Raw genomic sequence first — 19,547 nt, 5'->3', positions numbered from 1 at the left:
AGGAAGACCACCTGAGAAGGCTCCGGAAGGAACAGATGGCCCAGATGTCTGAAGTCTACATCCAGAACAGATTCAAGACTGCTGCCTGAGAGGATCAAGACTTGCAGGATACTCCAGTCAGGACTTGAATATAACTCTAAATTTCTTTAGGTCCCCATAAGATTATCAGCACCCCCAACCAGCAGAAAGCAGCCTGGAAAAGTCTGCCCACTTTCCCGACCAAAAGAACTATGAATGTTTTCCTTTGTTTATCAAAAAAGAGGGGGAAGTGGTGCAAGAGAATTCCTTTAAAGTACAGCCCAGCTAGTTATGGGGATGCATGTTTGCGATCCCAGCAGGTGGAGGATGAGAGCTCCAAAATCAGGCTCAGCTATAGACTGTGTTTGAGGTCCTGTGAGGCCCTGTACTGGTCCCAGTTATGCAGATCTCGGTTCCAGCTGCTGTGCTTCCGGTTCCAGCTCTAGAGTGGCTGCGACTACTTTTCCGATGCAGGTTCTCCTTGTCCAGTTCTTAATTATTCTTGTTGAGCTGCCTCTAGAACTCATCGATGTTTTACATGCTCCTGCGGCCGCATAGCACCCTGTGCAACTGTAGCCTCGCCTTGCCGCCGGCCCCAGGTAAAGTTGTTTTTCTTTTCACAGTAAAGTCTAATTAATTAATTAATTTATTTATTTATTAAATATTTCTGCCTCCTCCCCGCCACGGTCTCCCATTTTCCACCCCTCCGCCAAACAAGTCCACACAATAAAGTTTATGATGAAAACAGGCTGTTGTGGGGGACAGAGGAAAAGACAAATACATCTGGGTTAGGTGGCTCAGGTGAAGTAGGGCGGCTTCTTCACATTGATGCCATATTCACTGAGGGCAGTGGTCAAGTCCTCCATGGTGAGGGTGTACTTGTGGTCCTCGCTCTTGCTCCGGGAGCTGCCAGAGTCTGTGCCCTTCATTTTGCAGTGCTGTAGGGCATCATTGGCAATATCTGAGATGAATTTCTGGGCAGCTAGTGAGAAGAGCCGGATTATGCGAGGGTCTGAAGCGTCAAAGCCAGCACGGTTCAGGTAATAACCAGTCACTGCATCTGGGATCGTAGGGGTGTAATCCTCCAGCTGCATCAAGATGTCCACCAGTGGCGTGCTGGACGCTCTGGGCTTCACTTCTCTGTTGGCCCCACTAGGCAGGGTGAAAGCCTTGGCACCCAATGCGGAGCTTGGTGAATGACAAGTGACATTGAGTGTCCTGAGGACACGGGCTGCGATGATTCAGACTTCCTTCACTCTTGGATGTCTTCTTATGACCCGGTGTCCCCCAGTTACTTTAGTATCTCCAAAACTGCCTCTGTGCCTCCAAACTGCCTCAGTGCTCCCCCATTTACTCTGTTTTCCCCCCTCACTGTATCCGTATCTCCCAACTACCTTGGTGTCCCCTGTAACATGAGGGGCTGGCTTACTTGTTTGTTGGAGTTTCTGCCCCCCCCCCCCATACCCCAAAACTGTTTAGCCCCAAAGAAAATCACACATAGGTCTCTGTAAATTATAAGATGATTGGCCCATTAACTCTAGCCTCTCACTGGCTAACTCTCACATCTTGATTAACCCATTTTTCTGATCTCTGTTAGCCACGTGTCTCAGTACCTTTTTAAGTGGGGCAGATCACATCCTGCTGCTTCCGTGATATGGACAGGAGTGGGAGGAATCAGCTTCCTCCTTCCCAGAATTCTCCTGTTCTCCTTGCATCATTTTTACTTACTGTTTGGTTTTCCCACCTATACTTCCTGCCTGACCAATCAGCAATTATTTAAAACATGTTTGACAAAATACAGACAATTCTCCCGCATCAGTCCTCCTCTGCTGCTTCTGGTTCCCCAACATACATGGTATGTTCACCCGCCTAAGCCCTCCTCACCCCGAGTCCACATGCCTATGCCTAAATACCAGGCCTTCCTCACCCTGGCCTGCGCAATCCTCCTTCTCACCCCACGCAGACACAGAGAGTGCTCGAAGATGTTCTTGATGCAGTCTATGAGGTACTTGTGCAAGTCTCCTGTCATCCCCTCAAAGTTTCTGCTGGCCAGGATGATGACCTCATGGGGGTGTGTCCAGCCACTCGGAGATCTTGGTGAGGGTGCCCTAGGGACATCTAAGGGACACATGATGACATACATTAATCTCCACCCTTCCCCCAGCTACTCCTGGTCCCCCCCCCCCCGTCCAGCACAGTGGAGGTGGGGGGGAACATATGTTCAAAGTGCAGATTCCTTTGCTAGCCACCCTGCACATGAGCAATCCACAGATCCAGACACCCCTGCTTCCAGCTGCTTCATCACGTCAAGGGTCTGGGGCAGACGGCGGGTCAGGGCTCATTCCTGGGGTGTCACTGTGACTACTATGCATAGCACCCCAGGACACCCCAAAACCTGGACAGCATCCCGGGACTCACAGTCATCTCCACCTGTCCATCACCTGGTCCCTAACCTTGCCCCCGGGGCTCAGTTCCTTCCCCATAACCTGCCCATCACCAGGACCCTCCCTCATGCCCCATTCACCTGCGTGACCTACACCTACCCCAACCCCCTGCCCTGTCCATCACCAGGAGGTCCTCCCCCACGCCCACTCACCTGTGTGATTGACCATCTCAACACCAAGGGCTTCATAATTCAGGCAGTATGTCATGGTATCATGGCTCTCTGTGAACAGACACACGTCAAAGCCAACATGTGTTTATCCTGGCCCCCACGGAGTCCCTTGGGCTCTTTCCATCTGTCTGTCGGTTCTTCTTCTCCATGACCCCTTTACCCACGACCACCCACGCAGGTTATAGGACCTTGTATCTGACAGCCCAGGTTCCCCGTGTCCTGCCCATGTCCCCCCAGCTCCTTTCAACCCTTTTAGAAGCTTCATTGGGGGCTACCCTTCCTGTCACAGGGCACAAGCGGGTGATTCCCGCCTCTAGGGGGACCCCCAAGGCTTCCAGACACCCACACGTGTTCCATTTGTGCTATGGAGGACACTGCAGGGCATGTGGGGTGGGGTAAGGAGGGCATGGGTGGGTGATGTCGGGGTGAGAACCGCATGGGCACTGCAGTAAGGAGTCCGTGGCCGCCCAGGGCGTGGCCTTGTGGGTGTGTGGGCCCTTAGCTGTCCAATCCTCAGTCTCATCAACCAACCCCTCCCTCACTCCCATACAGGACATCACAGCGGCAGCTGTGAGTGCATGGTCAGCAGGTGATTGTGTCCTATGAGACTGAGACCTCTGTGGCCATCACACAGAGCTGTGGTCTGGGATCCCTTACTGATGGGGCGACAAGATGAATTCGCAGGTGCTGCTTTAGTACTTGGAGACCATGAGGAGCTATGGCCACCCAGGTGCCACCTGGGACACAGCTAGGAATGGGTGGCACTGAAGTCACCTGTCAGATGGGGGTGGGTATCTGTGAGGATGTCACCTGGCAGTCATATGGGGTCTGTGGGGATGTCATCTGTCAGTCACATGCTGTGACGTTATCCCACCCTTCCCCCTTCCCTTGCAGGCGGCCTGTTTGAGCTGGCATCAATCTCATGGAGTGTAGTAGAGGGTGAGAGCTGCATCCCGCCGCCTGGCTAGCTTAACCCCCGAAATAACGACACAGAAATTGTATTAATTAAATTACTGACTGGCCCATTAGCTCTAGCCTCTTATTGGCTAACTCTCACATCTTGATTAACCCATTTCTATTAAATCTGTGTATCATACAAGAAACATGGAGGGGCAGACCACAGGTGGGGAGAGCTGTGGGAGGGCAGTGTTCAGTCCTCCTGTCCTGGATCAGCCACAGTACCATTTTCAACTGAGGCCCTATCCCTCTTTCCCCAGTGAAATGGACCCTCCCCATTTCCTTCCCGAGTGACACAGACACTCCCCATCCCTTCCCTTCTCCAGTGAAAGACACTCCCCTCCCCTTCCCCCGTGATACAGAACCCCACAGAGCCCACACATCGCCAGCCAAAGAGAGGGAACAAAGTGCAAATCCTGCTTTAATGAGCTGCCAGTCAGTCTGGGAGGGAGGAAGGAGGAGGACTACACGGGGCCATCCACAAACACCCTCCCACGAGCTGAATCCACATCTGGTCCTGGTTGTCACTCAGGGAACAGCTGGGAAAGAAAAAGTGGTGGGACAACACCATGGCCAGAATCTGTATCCACACCCCACTCCAGACTGTCACTCAGGAAACAGCTTCCGGAAACGGCCATAGGTGGCTTGGCTGATGATAACGGTCACATGGGCCATGTCAGTGTTGGGCAGCTCCTGCACCTGCTGCACCTTGGCCTCCTTGTACAGCCAGCTGTAGAGAAAGAGACCACCGTGGTGCATGCAGCGAAGTGGGCTGATGTCAGTGTGGTGCCTGACGATGGGCAGAGGGTGGTTGCAGGCTGGGAAGCCAAGTTGACATCAGCATCGTGCAGGCTGGGAAGCATGTTGATAGTGGGGCATGTCCCTGGCAGGGAATCAGCTGTATCTATGTATGTGATAGCCCACCGCCCAAGCACCCTGTGACTCACCAGAGCTGGGGTCCCCCAAGCCGTAAGCAGAGGGTGAGCACCCGCCGGCCAGTGGCCTGCAGAACCGACTCCTCCAGTGTCGCCTTCAGCTTGTCTAGCCCATGGCCCAGGAGTGCAGACACGGCCAGGACATGGTGCCCTGGGGGCCTGTACCTGTGTGGAAGAGGCTCAGTGGGTAAGAGGAACCATGGGGTTATGTGGACATGTGTGGTGTAGATAGGTGAGATGAGGACAGGTGCAGTGAGCACAGCTGTGGTGAGGACAGGTGAGATGAGGACAGGTGCAGTGAGCACAGCTGTGGTGAGGACAGGTGAGATGAGGACAGGTGCAGTGAGCACAGCTGTGGTGAGGTCAGATGAGGTGAGGACAGGTGCAGTGAGCACAGCTGTGGTGAGGTCAGATGAGGTGAGGACAGGTGCAGTGAGCACAGCTGTGATGAGGACAGGTGCAGTGAGCACAGCTGTGGTGAGGTCAGATGAGGTAAGGACAGGTGCAGTGAGCACAGCTGTGATGAGGACAAGTGAGATGAGCAGGTGCAGTGAGGTCAGGTGAGGTGAGGACAGGTGCAGTGAGCACAGCTGCAGTGAGGACAGCTGTAGTCAGCTGAGATGAGGTGAGAATAGGTGTAGCAAGGACAGCTGTGGTGAGGGCAGCTGCAGTGAGCAGAGCTTCGGTGCAGTTAGGACAGATGCAGTGACGAGAGGTGCAGTGAGAACAGGTGCATTGAGGACACCATGAAGATTCCTGCAGTGTAAACAGTGACACACGTGCCTCCCCCTGCCCAACTTACCCGGGAACCAGATCCACCTTGTTGTGAACTTCCAACATGGAGTTCAAGAGCGCAGGCCGCAGCTGCAGACCTTGCAGTGTAGACAAGACACTGGCCTTCTGTTGCTCTGTGTTGGGGTGGCTCATGTCCCTCACATGCAGGATAACATCCTGTGAGGGGGAGGAACAGTCAGGGGCCAGTAGTGTCATAGGGCGAGGCAGCAGGGGACAGGAAGTATTAGCCCGAGGAACACCAAGGACACCAAGTCCATGTGGAGGGTGGATCCCAGGATACCCATTCACGCAGACACATGGATACCCACCGAATGCACCACGTCCTCCAGCGTGGTGGAGAACGACTGGATCAGGCTATGTGGCAGCTGTGACAGGAAGCCAATGGTATCCATGTACAGGATGGGCATGCATGATGGCAGCAACCCCGCATGTGCTGTGACATCTAGGGTTGTGAACAGCTGGTCACATGGCTGCATGGTGGCCTCCCCCGTCAGGGCCTTGATGAGTGTGGTTTTCCCTAGAGCGGACGCAGTGTGAGAATGGGAAACACACACTGCACCCTGGGGACCTTCTCCCACCTGCCCTGTGCTGAGATGTGGGGCTGCACCCCAGGGATCCACCCACACGTGCCTTGTGCTGAGATGTGGGTCCTGTCCCCCAGGGACCCTCCCACACGTGCCCTGTGCTGAGATGTGGGTCCTGTCCCCCAGGAACCCTCCCACACGTGCCCTGTGCTGAGATGTGGGGCTGCACCCCATGGACCCACCTATGCATTACTGTGCTGACATGCAGGGCTGCAGCCCAGGGAGCCTCACCACAGTTGGTGTAGCCGACAACAGACACAATGGGGAACTCGCGCCGCAAGCGCTGCTTCCTTAGCACACTCCGCTTTTCCTGCAACCGCTCTAGCGCACGCCTGATCTTCGCCTCCTTCTCCTTCAGTGCCCGTTGGCACAGCTCTGTGTATGACTCTCCTGTAAACATGGATATGCAAACTGGTATGTAGGAGCCAGGTGCAGAGGGTCCCAGGGGTGTGAGTATCTGTGGGTGCACCCCACTGCATGTAGCTGGTATCCCCCACTGGACACCATGTAACTAGTGTTACCCATTGTGACAGCTGGGAAACTCTGCAGCTTGTTGGCTGGTGTTCCCACTGCCCTGGACTGTGTTCCCCACTGGAGGCCATGTGGCACCCTCACCTGACCCCATGATGTACCGTGAGCCCCTTCCTTGCTGGTCCGGTTGGGCAGAGCAGCTGCTCAGGGTAGACCTGGGATGGAAATATATGCTTAGTAGGTGTCACTTAGTGAGTTTTGGCACTTGGGTCCTCAGGTCAAGGCCAAGCCCTCCAAGGGCACACTGAACAGAATAGGGTGTCAACCACCAAGGGGTGTGCAGCTGGTATCTCTCTATGGAAGGGGATGTGGGGGTATGGGGTGAGGAAGGGTGTTGGATGAGGAGGAGTGTGGGGTGACCTGCCTGGGCAGGGGTTGTAATGATTTCAGCTACATAAGGCTGATACTTTCAGGTTCTAGGTGCCATGCATGTGCAGACAAGCCCCCAGGCAGAAGTGCCTAACGGCCCCCAGGGATGTTAAAGGGCCTCCCGTGATCCACGTATGACTCAGCTAAGCCCTTGCACGTCTGCCTGAGTCCCGTCACCTGAATATGAAGTAGCCACATCAACCCCTGTGTACATGCGCTAGGCAGTTTTTAAAAGCTGGACTGCCATCTTCTTCCCTTTCTCTGCACACTGACTTCCCAGGCCTGTGCACACCCCCTAACTTGTTCCGCGTTTCCTTTTAACTTGTGCCAGGTAATTTCAGGAGTGACCCACCAGAGAAGGTGTAACCCACCTGAGCAGGGGGATCTCCGCCAGAGCCAGCTGCAGCCGGGCCTCCTTGGTGCGGGCATTACAGCGGAATATGTGCAGTACCACAGTGAACCTGTCCAACACATGGACACCCCAGGCAGTCTGCAGGGTCTTCTGCCAGGAAATGGGAAAAAGGGTCAGGGGAAGGGGAAAGGCTAGGAGATGGGTGCCAGGAGAGAGGGAGCAGGGTAAGGGATGAGGCTGGGACAAGCGGGTCAGGGGAATGAGGGTCCTGGGGTCAGAGAAACAGGTGAGGCCAGGACACAGAGGTCAGAGACCCAGGAATTGAGAAAGGGGTGAGATGGGGACTTGGGGCTCAAAGGGAGGGAAAGGTTGGGACACAGGAGGGTCAGGGGATACAGGGACATAGGAAGGGGTGAGGATAGGACACGGGGCCAAAGGAACGGGTGAGGTCAGGACAAGGGGTTCAGGGGAAGGGGTGGAATTGACACACTTGGGTCACAATCACACACTCCATACCTTGGTCAGAGCTGTCATCCTCTCTACATTCAGAAACACACACGTGATGTCCACAGATCCCTTGATCTTCTCTGAGGAGTAGGGGGAGGGGTCCGTCAGTTGCAGGCAAGTCTGGGTGTGCACATGCTACACAATGAGGGAGGTACACACATGTGCACACTGAGAACCATGCACAAGCTACACTGAGGCATGCATACGCATGTGCATGCTGAGTAACACTGTAACACTGCACAGAAGGAAGCACACACATTCACATAGCAAGAACACGCATGCATGCACAGGCACACCAGTTGAGCAGGGAGCATGTCACACGAGGGGGCGGGATACTTACCCGTCAGCTCCTGGAAGTTTCCTTTGCCAAAGACAAACTTGCTGTCTGGGACCCCCGTGGGCACCACCAGGGTCCGCACCACCGACCAGCCATGCAATGCGCGCACCAGCGCGGCAGCCTCCGCCACCTGATACTCTGTGAGGGGACAGACGGGGTGTAGATGGCGTCCATCGGGAGCAGCAGCTCGCATGGACCCTGGGGATGGATCCCAGGTTGGCTAGCACACACAAACCCCGCCTGCCCCAAAACTCCACGCTGATGCCCACAGTAGTTCCCCTGTCCCCTGTGCGCCTCCCATACCTTCCCTTCTGAACCCATGCCTACGCAGCCTGTCTCCTCCCCTCCCGCCCTTCCGCTGACCTGTGTCGTGCGCCTTCCTTCCGGCGCGGCCCCTGACGTCAGGATGTAGGACGCACACACGCTGGGCCGCAGCGGGCAGCAGTGGTTCCCGGCTCAGCAGCTCCTCCTCCTCCTCCTCCTCCTCGGGCTCCTCTGCGTCCTCTCCCACCACCCCGGCCCCGCTCTCCCAGCTGCGGACGTGGGAGCCGCTCCTAACTCCGCCGCAGGGGCTCCGGATGTTGACGCTGCCTGCGCGGGCCGGCTGTGGCGGGCACGGCGGGGCATAGCGAGGGACCAGGCCGTGGCTAAGCAAGAGCCTAAGCGCTGGTCGTACGGCAGCGCGCGCGGCCGCCATGCTGGGGGCGTGGCAGGAAAGGAGGAGCGTTCCCTGGAGTGGGAGGAGCTGTCAGGGGCGGGGCCTGTGGGTGGGGCGAGCAGCAACACCGGGGCTAAGCGAGAACTTGAGCCCAGGAGGACGTCCGGGATGCACGGCCACGGGGACTGGGGCTGGGCAGTTAGGGGTGGGGCGAGCGGCCAAGGCGGGGGCGGGGGTGCAAGAGCCAGAGCCCCGCACGGACAGAGGACTGGAAGTCTGAGCGCTCAAAGGCGGCGGGGCGGGGCTCCCAGCGACTGCCCTAGAGATAGGCTTCTGATTGGCGGGAGGCGGGTCCACTCTGGTCCCGGGTAGAGGATACCTACCAAGTCCAGGAGACTTGCTACAGCAAAGGGCTGGGGAATATGACTTAACCCGCTGTGTGGGACACTGTGTGGGACATCGGACACGCATATCCTTAGCCCCAGCTGCAGTGCAGTCGCACAAACGCTCGCCAAAGCGAAGGTGATGTATGTGTGCCCGGTACCACAGCTGAGGTGACCTGTGTGTGTATGTGTATGCATGCGCGTGCATGTGTGATGTATATATATGTGGGTATGTGTGGTGTGTGTGTCACGCTTGGGACTGCACGAGGTGACTTGTGTGCATGTGTGTATGTGTGTAGTCATGGTCGGGTCCGTTTGCGTGGAGCTCAGTCACGTCCCTCAAGTGGGTTCCTGGCACAGAACTCAGGTGACAGTTAGTTGACCGTGTGCATTTAGCTGTGGAGACACTGACCCATCTCCTGATTGCGTTGCCCGTGTCACACATGAGCTGCCCATTATCCCACACGAGCATCTGACAGAGTATGGAGTGACAACACAGGGGCCACAGATGGTCATAGACGGTGGACCTAGAATCTGCCCACTTGGTCTGTGTCTTTTTGTCCTCATCTGAGATCAGGAACCACACCAAGTCCATGTAGCTGACTTTTCCATCCTGCTGCACCTTCTGCCTACATGTGGGGCTCAGGGAACATGGGGCCTCTCGTGGGGTTTAGATAACTGCTAATAGAGCAGCCCCACCCATCACTCACAGTGACAAAATCACCCACTGACCGCCCACCACCAACAGTGACGTGGGACGTGTAGCCCAAACAGCAGCCACGGAGCAGAAGGTATCACAGGTACTGTGACCCTGGTCACATGACAGAGACCAGAGACACTGACACTCTGGAACCACCACCACCACTTCCTCGCCACCTACAGGACCTCACATGACGCAGCACAGAAGCACCTACCACATCAAGGTGCACGAGAAGATCCTGCCAATCATCTCGGAGGAGATGGTCGCAAGAAAAACCAGGCAGGGTAATCTTTACACTCGATGACTGGGGCCTGGCTGCTCCACCATCCCTGAGCACAGCCCCTCTATCCCAGGCCCCACCCCTCTGTCAAAATACTACCTTCCATACCTGAGCCCTGCTCTCTGCCAATGGTTTTGCCCTCCACACCATAGATCCGCCCCTAGATCTGACAGCCCCATCCCTTCTTCCATTAGCTCTGCCTCTCTATCCCTGAAGCCTGCACTCTACCCCAGGCCCCACCCCTCATCCACAGTCCCTCCCTCTGCCTAAGACTCTGCCCCTCAACTGGCAGTCCCACCCTCCACCCCAGACCTCACCCTTCTAGCCACAGTTTAGCCCCTCCATTTGATAGTCCTGCCCTTTGCCCATGGACACACCCTCTGCCCCTCCATCTGACAGCTTCACACTCTAACCCCTGCCACATCCCAGGCCTCACCCTCTACCCTATGGCCCCATCCCTGCTCTTCCCTTCCATCCCGATGCCCCACCCCCTCCATCCCAGGCCCCTCCCTCCATCTCGCAGCCCCACAACCCACCCTCTGCCCCTTGCCCCCCCCCCCCCCCCCCCCCGCACTGCAGTCACTGCCTTCACCCCAGGCCCCACCCCTACTCAAGCTCACTGTGGTCTTTATGCTGCACCAGGCCAAAGTCTGTAACTAAGGCCCTGTACTTCTGAGCCCCAACCTCACCTGAGGCCCCATCTTTGTCCCCACCAAAGCTCACATGGTCATTCTGCCTTTCCAGGTCAAGTGCGTCAAAGAACAGGTCATGACCTCTGTAGAGTTTCCAGAACTTGCAGTAGAAGATATTGGTCAGCTGGTTGATGTCAGTCTTTTCTTACAGCAGCGCCACATTCTGTAAGGGTTGCCACAGTCAGCCATGCCCTCTCACAGTTGGGACCGGGGTGTATCCCTGCTCTATCGACAGGAAGTTCACAAGAGGTGCTGCTCCATAACTGCAGCCCACGCCCTCCCAAGTGGTTCACTTAGACTGTGGGTATGTCCACTCTGGGTGACCAGAAAGTTCACAGATGGATTGCCACCTAATGCCCTCACACACAGTGGAGGAGTAGGTAGGACTTGGCAGGCCACACCCCCTAACTGCAGGCCATGCATCCCATACACGGGGAAAGTAGAACCTGGGAGGCACAGCCCCCTGCCTGCAGTTCATGGCTTCTCATAGGGAGGGGAAATAGGAAGGTCCTTGGAGGTCCCACCACTGCTAGAAACTGAAGAATCATTCAGTAATTAAAACCACTTTCATTTCACAAGGCAACTAATCAGAACTAAGAGCTCTGATGGATGTTTAAACCAAGACACAGGGCAAATTGGCATTATTGCATTTTTTGCAGTAGCTGATTCCCTTTCTGTTACAAATTTGAGAATTCCCACATTTCTGAGATATTTGATCATTTACTGAATACTGTCTTTCCTATGCTTTGGGGTTTACTGATTACACTTCCCTAGCTATGTGTGAAGACAGTTTCTCACTGCCAGACTGTAACATGAATGGGGTGCCTGTTTGTTTGTTGGGGTTTCTGTCCCGCCCTGTACCCCACAACTGTTTAGCCCCAAAGAAAATCACACATAAGTCTCCATAAATTATAAGCTGATTGGCCCATTAGCTCTAGCCTCTCACTGGCTAACTCTCACATCTTGATTAACCCATTATTCTGATCTATGTTAGCCATGAGGCTCAGTACCTTTTTCAGTGGGGCAGATCACATCCTGCTGCTTCCGTGGTCTGGGCAGGAATGGGAGGAGTCAGTTCCCTCCTTCCCAGAATTCTCCTGTTCTCATTACATCATTTCTACTTTCTGTCTGATTTTCCCACCTATATATCCTGCCTGGCCAATCAGCGTTTATTTATAACATAATTGACCGATTACAGACAATTCTTCCGCACCCCCAGGCTGTTTTCCTATGTAAATTCAGGGATCTGCCTCCCTGCAATTACTTTTATTGACAAGCAATTGGTCAGTGTTTAGGGTCCAGGCAAAAAGCATTTCATTTAAGATATTCCCAGCTATCCAAGCACATAGAATTACTGTAAGTCCCAGTCTTGGCCCTCCATCTTTGAAGGCCACACCCCTGTGCCTGCCAAACCTTGGCCCCTCCCCTGGAGGAGGGTCAAAGCAGCCTGCCAAATCTTGATCACTCCCCCAGTCTATTTAAACTGCTTCCCGGTGAGTTCCTTTGTGGTTTTCCCTCTTTCCCCCCACTCATGGTCATCTTGGCAGCTTCCTGGTTTCCCTAGGGTGTTGTAGTGAGGAGTGGGGCCTCTTGTTTGTCCCAGCTGCCCAGCTAGTTTAACCCCCAAAATAACCACACAGAAATTGTATTAATTAAATTACTGCCTGGCCCATTAGCTCTATCCTCGTATTGGCTAACTCTCACATCTTGATTAATCCATTTCTATTAAATCTGTGTATCACCACGTGACTGTGGCTTACCAGCAAGATTCTAGCCTATGTCCATCTCAGGCAGGAGATTCATGGTGTCTGCCAGACTTTCCTTCTTCCCAGCATGGATATTTCAGTTATACTCCCATTTTGGACATGATATCTCGGCCCCACAAGTTCACAGGTAAATAAGGAATAATATACGGCGTGAAAGTTCCTTCATGGCCTTTCTCATCTTCCCAATGCAGTTCATTACTACTCTTCTCAGGATTTCTAGTCTGACCAATTCCTTGTAGCTGTGTAATAGTCTCTGTTTTTGGCCACTTAGAAGGCCACTGGCTGGCCGGTTATAACTGAAATATCTGTGCCAGTATCTAGGATGCCAGAAAAATCTTTTTCCATTTATAAACAAAGTGAGTTCTGATCTCCGAGGGCCTATTGTCTGTACCCAAAATGCATCAGATGAACCAAATTCATCCTCTACTCTCTTTTCTTTCTTACTCTGATTACTGGTTTGCACAGCTGGAAGTAATATTAAGTATGCAAGCCTCTGACCTGCTTTAACTAAGGAAACTCCATTTGGCGAATGAATCATCACCTTGATCTCTCCCTCAAAGTCAGCATCTATGACTCCAGGAGCCACTAAGATCCCTTGCATAGCTGAGATACTTCTCCCTAGCAGTAATCGCACAGTGCATTTTGGTAATGTTGGATTCTCATTTGTCAGGAGCCAATTTCCTCCTAAAATCATTATAGGAACCATCACCCTGGGGAGTCTGCAGAGAACCCCACACCCCTAATTGTGTTAGGAATCATTCTATTGACAGAGCCTACCCCATACCCAAATTGGCTGTTTATGGAGAGCTATCTGTTTAGCGGAACCCACCCCACATTCCAAACTATCTAAAGATCTAGGTGTGTCAACTCGTGACTTCCTGACCTAGGTGACCTGACTGAAGGTAACCTCCTGCCTACGTGACCAACGAGGACCATGTGACCAACGTAAACCACGCAGCAAGAGCCCAGGCCCCTGTGCCCATCCCCCAGCTCTTTACCCTATATAAGCTGTACCCCATCTCTAATAAACTGAGGCTTTGACAAAAACCCCACTTAGCCTCCTTCCTCTTTCCTGGCCCATATCTTCCAGATAGTGCCTCTCCGGGACCCTGGAATAACTGAACTGCCAGGCAGGCTACTAACCCTAGAATAAGTAACCCGCCAAGGCAATCAACACTCATTCCCACTTCTTTCCATATGGCTATGTCTAAGGTCCTACACTAGGAAAACTGAGGGCATATCTCCTCTATAAATTCTAAAAATTCTTGTATCTGATGCTGCTGTACTCTCTCTCTCCTCTGTCTTTTAATATATCTTCTATCAACTGGATAGCCATTTGATTGCTTTCTCCTTGTCCCATATTTCTATATTTATAAATTTTACTCCCAATATTACTGTCCCGTTTTGTTATCTAGGCACACATTACTCATGCATCCACTGATTACTTTTTGTGGGTTCCTCATGTCTAGTTACTTCTTTCTTGTTTTGGGGGGGTTCACAGATGAGCCTCATGTTCTCCCCCATCCTTTCTCCGGCTTTTCTCAGGGTTCAGTGATCAACACCATGTTGCTGGCACCATTATGTCAGGGCCTGTGGCCCCAACATAGAAACTATTTTTCCCCTAACTGGACTGGTACAGAGGCGCGAGAAAAAACAAGACAGAGTTCACACAGTCATCTCGGAAGGGCATCTCAGGCTTCATCCATCCCTGAAGATCTACCTACGTTTATTACACAAAACACCATTTATCCCCCAGGTAAACCAAGGTGGATACTCATTAATATTCTCTTTCCAGGGGACATGGAACTAGCCAAACACCTGTAACTCAAGTCACCAGCTTTGGAAAACACCTTTCCCCAGGCAATCTACATTATAACAAAGGAGAAGGAGCACTTAGGAAACTCTGAAATGTCAGGATAACATGTATTACATAGTGAGTGAGAACTTTTCTCAAAAGAAAAGGATTAAAAAAAAATTTGTCCTTGGTTTTTTATATTAGGGAGTTTGTGGGATAATCTGACCATTTCCCTCCCACACCTTGTTTATTTGTTTAATCTCTTGAGTTTCTGTTGATACTTCTCCAGTTATTTTTGTTATGGTAAGATTATATCATGTAGTTTCTACTTTAAGCTTACAGTCTGCCAGCTTGGGACAAATGGGTAACATCCATCTGCCAAAGGTGGTTAGGACGGAGGCCTCGAGGATTAACACCTGCGTTGAGGGCATTATGAAATGGAGCACAAGCTGGACATTGGGCTGTGATTTGAGTAGCCATGGCTAACAAACAGCCAGAGTGAAACTTTAGAGAAGAGGCATTTAAATGATACTTTTCATGAAGATGACGGGCTTGTTGTTCCTCAGAAAGGAACAATGCCATAGGGCGGGTGAGGGAATCAGCAAGCTTATTTCCCTCTGCCAAGGGCCCTGGCAGACCAGTATGGGCCCAAATATGGCCAACAAAGGCAGGAAACACTTTTTGGAATATAAGACTTTGCAGCTGAACCAAAAGGTGGGAAACCTGAGAGGTAGGTAATATGTATGGTGAGGTTTCCAATGGCCCAACAATCCTTGCCACTTATATACTATCAGTATACAAGTTGAAGGGTTGATCCTTGAAAAGAGAAAAGGCCATAAGGTAGGTCATGAGTTCTGCAGCTTGGGCAGAAATTGGACCTAGGGGCTGCTTTTCTTTAATTGAATCAGAGACTACCACTGCATAGCCCTTGGAAGAACCATCAGTGAACATTGAGCATACTCCCTTAAGGGGGGAGGTTTTAATAATTCTTGGAAAAATAACAGGATGATTCTTAAAAAAGGAAATTAAACGGGAATCAGGATAATGGTTATCAAAAATGTCTTCAGTGGTGGCGATGAACAAGGTCCATCCATCTTGAACCCTCTGTAGCCTTCTTATTTCCTCTTTTTGATAAGGGATTAGAAATTTATTTGGGATCCTGCCAAAAACTTGTAAACTAAAATCATATGCCTTCCATAGGAGCTGTAGAACCATTTCATAATATGGAGTCACCACCTTCTTAGGGGAAGCAGGTAAATGCAGCCAATAAATGGGTCCCCCTTGCCAAAAAACTCCAGTAGGAGAAAAGTGGGAAGAAAAGACCATGAAATAAAAAGGGTGGGCATAATCAAGGCAGCGGAGATGTGCTCGCTCAAGAGCATCAAGCAAGGCATATAGGGCTTCTTTTGCCGCTGGAGTCATGATCCTGGGGGAGGCAGAGGAAGGGTCCCCAGGTAGCATGTCATACAGGGGTTTAAGAGTTCCTGTAGAAATGGAAAAGGAGGAATGGATCCACTGAACATCTCCCAATAATCTCTGCCAGTCATGGAGGGTCCGCAAATGTGAGCAATCCAGCTGCAGCCTCTGAGACTGAAGCCCAATGGATTGGATTTGAAAGCCCAGATAGGAATAGGGGGGCTGCATCTGCACCTTCTCTGGGGCCAAAATGAACCCATGTCCCTCTAGAAGGGTCTGTAACTGCAAAAATTAGTAAGCTTTCCTCTTTTGTTGGTGTTGCCAGAAGTATATCATTCATATAAAGGACACTATGAAAGGAGGAAAACTTAAGCCAAAGTGGATCCAAACAAGCTACAACAGATATTTGACAAATGGAAGGACTGGCAGCTCTGTCCTGGATTGTTAAGGTCAGGAATTTTAACAACAGGGGCAATCACTGCAAAGCACTTAAGGCCTTTGTGGGGAGCTTCCTCCTAGCAGAGCCTCCTCAGAGCCCAACCAAGTGGGAGGGGCTGGAGAGGTCCTGAACTGGTCTGAAAGAGGATAGGGAGGGGGCTTGTCCTGCTCCCCAGAGGTCCCCTTTGTCTTTTCTTTTAAACTGGCCCTGCGTAATTCCCTCTGCAGCGCTGCGATTTCTCCCTCCAAAACTTCTTCTTCTGAACCTGTTGATTCCCCCAAGCTCTCTTCAAAGTCAGACAAAGAAGGGTAGAGGCATGTTAGCGCCTAAGAATTTTGCTTGGGATGAGCCCCTAAGCTCTCAGAGGAAACTCTGTCCCGGGATTCACTTCCCTCCCCCTTGTCTGGAGGTTTTCGCTCTCTTTTAATCTTTCTCTCCTCTACCTCTCCAGGCCTCTCCTTAGCAGGCTGGGAAAGCAGTTCAGGCACCAGAGGCAATATCAGAACAAAGGGAAGCCTTAGTCTCACTGTCTTGAATCTCAGATAACATCTTTTTTGTTGCTTCCAAAGCCTGCTTAACCCGGACTTTCTCTGTAAGCAAAGCATCTCTGATCAGTCTCCAAAGGGAGAACATGGCCATTGGCAAGACCTCAGGCCCCTCCTCTCTCAACGATTTTTGAAGATCCCTGCGGACCTGTTCCCACTCAGAAATATTGAGGGCTCCACTGGTGATGAACCAGGGACTCCACATCTCTATAGTTTTAAGAAAATCTTCTAAAGTCTTAGTTTTTACAGCTGTTCCCTGCTCTTTCAATAATCTCTTTAACTGAAACTTTAACTCCGATTTACTCATAATATTTCCCATATTTCTTAATTAATTAATTAATTCTATATAATTCCCCAATGCGTCCCGGCCAGCTTACGGGACAACCCAGTCCACTTACCTCACTTTCCGATCTCGGTGGGACCTCCAGATGCCACGCCTGTGCGGGCTGGAACCAAGAGTCTCGGCAGAGAGTGTCCAGGTTGAATGAATACACAGAGCACGAGCTTGAGGTGGAACAGCTTCTCTTTATTGTCTGCTGGGCTGGTTTTATAACATGGCACCAAATGAGGAGGGGGCTGCGAAGGGACTGTAACTTGACCCTGGCAGGAATCACGGACTGTTCACCATGTACTTAAAATTCCTTCCTTCCCCGCTCCAGGAGCAGAGGGATTTTATTATGTTTTCCTTGCAGATAAGCACCTCAAATGGGGGCAGGGATATCAACTCGGGGCTGCAGTTCCCACATACAATGACATCTTACTGTGTTCCATATAGTCTTTGGCCTTTGATCCTGTAATCTACACATTACATGGAAAAAAGACTTTAAATAGTCAAGAAAAGATCTGTGTAGTAGCCTGCTACTACACAGAGAGGACCAAGTGGAGAGTGACCACTGACCCAGTGGGACACCCTACTCTCTAGTCTCTCCAGACCAGGAGCAAAACTCCAGGCCCCTCTGCCATCTGCCTTGGCTTCTCTAGGTAGTCAGCAGGTGAGTTTCCTGCAAGTAAAGACCCTCAGAGAGGACCTTCCCTCAGGAGGAGACCCCTGAACCCAAGGAACAGTCCGAGACCACTGGCTGCAAAGGCAAGAGGTTTTTGTTATTGAGCGGTGCACAGGTACCTGCTGGCGCCAGAGTCTATTTGGAAGACTTGCTGCACCCTCAGGCTGGGCAGGGGGTCTTTTATATGGAAATGGGTGGGCGGAGCAGGCATACAGAAGTAGAAACATGGTTACGGGAATCCCATTGGTCAGTTTGGATGAGGCGATGGGTTCACTTGGGGACAAGTTCCTTGGGGACATGAAGATCTGATAATACTGACTTGGCTCTATCGAGGGCACATGTAATTTTCCCCAGAACTTTTTTTCCCCTCCTAGGCCTGATGTCTGACCACAGATATCCTGTTTGGCAGCCTAGGAGTACTGACTTTACCTTGAACTTATACTTGTTTGTGTGAAAGCCTTGCAAAATGGCATTACAGCAGCTAAGCTAGGGTCTTTCACAATACTCCCATCCCATCCCTTGGACTCTGCAAGATACAAGCCCTACTCTACCCACAAATACTTGGGTCCTCCAATCCACAGTGGAACTCTGAAATACAGCATGCTACTACAAAAGAAGACTAAGAAATGAGTGACCACCCACCCAACAGGACACCCTACTCTTTAGGCCCTCCATAGTGGGGCAAAATTCCATGATGCTCCCCCACCTGCCTCTGCTTCTTTAGCCAGACAGCAGGTGAGTTTCCTGCAGGTAGACTGCTCTAATACTCTCATCACATCTATCAGACCATGAAAGCTACAAGTTCCAATCCACCCCCAAACCCTCATAATCCCCCACAACCTCAGAGGAATGCTGAAACACAAGCTGCAACTACACAAATAAGGCCAAGAGAGGAACTCTGAAGCACAAGCTATGACTGCACAGAGTGGACACAGAGAGCAAACCAAGAGACACGCCAGGAGAGGCTTCAGGGATTTCCTGAAACATAGACAATGACAGTACACAGCAGACTAAGAACAGTTCCCAAAGTCACAGAGAGCCACTACAAAGATTGGACCAGGAGGCAAAGATACTGCCAGCCCCAAATGAAGGAAGAAATTGATAGGGGCAAATGTAAGAATTCATCCAACTACCCAAAATGCAACATTGTCTCACCAGAACCCAGTGGTCATACAACAGGAAGACTTGATCATCCTAACCAAGAAGAAACAGAAGAAAATGATTTTAAGTATAACTTTATGAGGATAATGGAGACGTTTAAGGAGAAAATGAAAAATTCCCTAAAAAATGGATTAAAAGTCACAAAAATTAGAAGAAATTAACAAATCTGTAAAAGAAACCCAAGAAAATCAAGAGAAAACAATCAAACAGGTGAAGAAAACAGTTCAAGACTTAAAGACTGAAAGAGAGCCAATTAAGAAAATACAAACCAAGAGAATTCTTGATATGGAAAATTAGGGGAAATGAACAGGAACTACAGAGGCAAGCATTATCAGCAGAATGGAAGGGAGCATACCAGTTATTAAAGATACTATAGAGGAAATAGATTCATTGGTCAAAGAAAACATTAACCCAACAAATTCTCAACAGAAAACTTCCAAAAAATCTGGAACACCAAGAAAACATCAAATCTAGGAATAATGGGGATAGAAGAAAAAGAACTCCAGCTCAAGGACACAGAAAACATATTTAACAAAATCATAAATCATAAAGAAAACTTTCCCAACTTAAAGAAAAAAATTCCTATGAAGGTACAAAAAGTTTACAGAACACCAAATAGACTAGACCAAAAAAATGTCCCCTCATCCTATAATAATCAAAACACAAAACATACATAAAAAAGAAAGAATATTAACAGCTACAAAGGGAA

General features: G+C 51.0%; 1 protein-coding gene and 1 pseudogene across 2 annotated transcripts; both read right to left on the bottom strand.

The window, feature by feature from the left end:
* Nucleotides 1–514: 514 nt before the first annotated feature.
* Nucleotides 515–2,669, bottom strand: LOC142853061 (transcription initiation factor TFIID subunit 10 pseudogene; annotated as a pseudogene).
* A 1,323-nt stretch (nucleotides 2,670–3,992) lies between these two features.
* Nucleotides 3,993–8,715, bottom strand: Gtpbp6 (GTP binding protein 6 (putative)). 2 transcript variants are annotated; one of them, XM_075976447.1, is made up of 10 exons: nucleotides 8,363–8,715; nucleotides 8,003–8,137; nucleotides 7,672–7,742; nucleotides 7,175–7,305; nucleotides 6,519–6,589; nucleotides 6,135–6,293; nucleotides 5,628–5,836; nucleotides 5,327–5,475; nucleotides 4,537–4,689; nucleotides 3,993–4,319 (listed from the first exon to the last, which is right to left on the bottom strand). In XM_075976447.1, exons 1-10 carry the CDS (start codon nucleotides 8,694–8,696, stop codon nucleotides 4,196–4,198), a joined length of 1,536 nt encoding a protein of 511 aa, XP_075832562.1. In that variant the 5' UTR covers nucleotides 8,697–8,715; the 3' UTR covers nucleotides 3,993–4,195. The 2 variants fall into 2 exon arrangements, with proteins under 2 accessions (XP_075832562.1, XP_075832563.1); XM_075976448.1 differs by having other exon boundaries at nucleotides 5,628–5,761.
* Nucleotides 8,716–19,547: the final 10,832 nt, after the last annotated feature.

The sequence above is a fragment of the Microtus pennsylvanicus genome, chromosome 6, assembly GCF_037038515.1.
Source record: "Microtus pennsylvanicus isolate mMicPen1 chromosome 6, mMicPen1.hap1, whole genome shotgun sequence".
Classification (NCBI taxonomy): domain Eukaryota; kingdom Metazoa; phylum Chordata; class Mammalia; order Rodentia; family Cricetidae; genus Microtus; species Microtus pennsylvanicus.
Note: the sequence above shows the minus strand (reverse complement) of the source record. Positions and strands in the feature narration are given on the sequence as shown.

Coding starts and splice junctions, on each gene's coding strand:
- Gtpbp6 (XM_075976447.1), bottom strand. CDS start 8,696: ATGGCGGCCGCGCGCGCTGCCGTACGACCAGCGCTTAGGCTCTTGCTT. Junction 6,590..7,174: donor GCGGAGATCCCCCTGCTCAG/GTGGGTTACACC, acceptor TTTCCATCCCAG/GTCTACCCTGAGCAGCTGCT. Junction 6,294..6,518: donor ACGGTACATCATGGGGTCAG/GTGAGGGTGCCA, acceptor CCATGTTTACAG/GAGAGTCATACACAGAGCTG.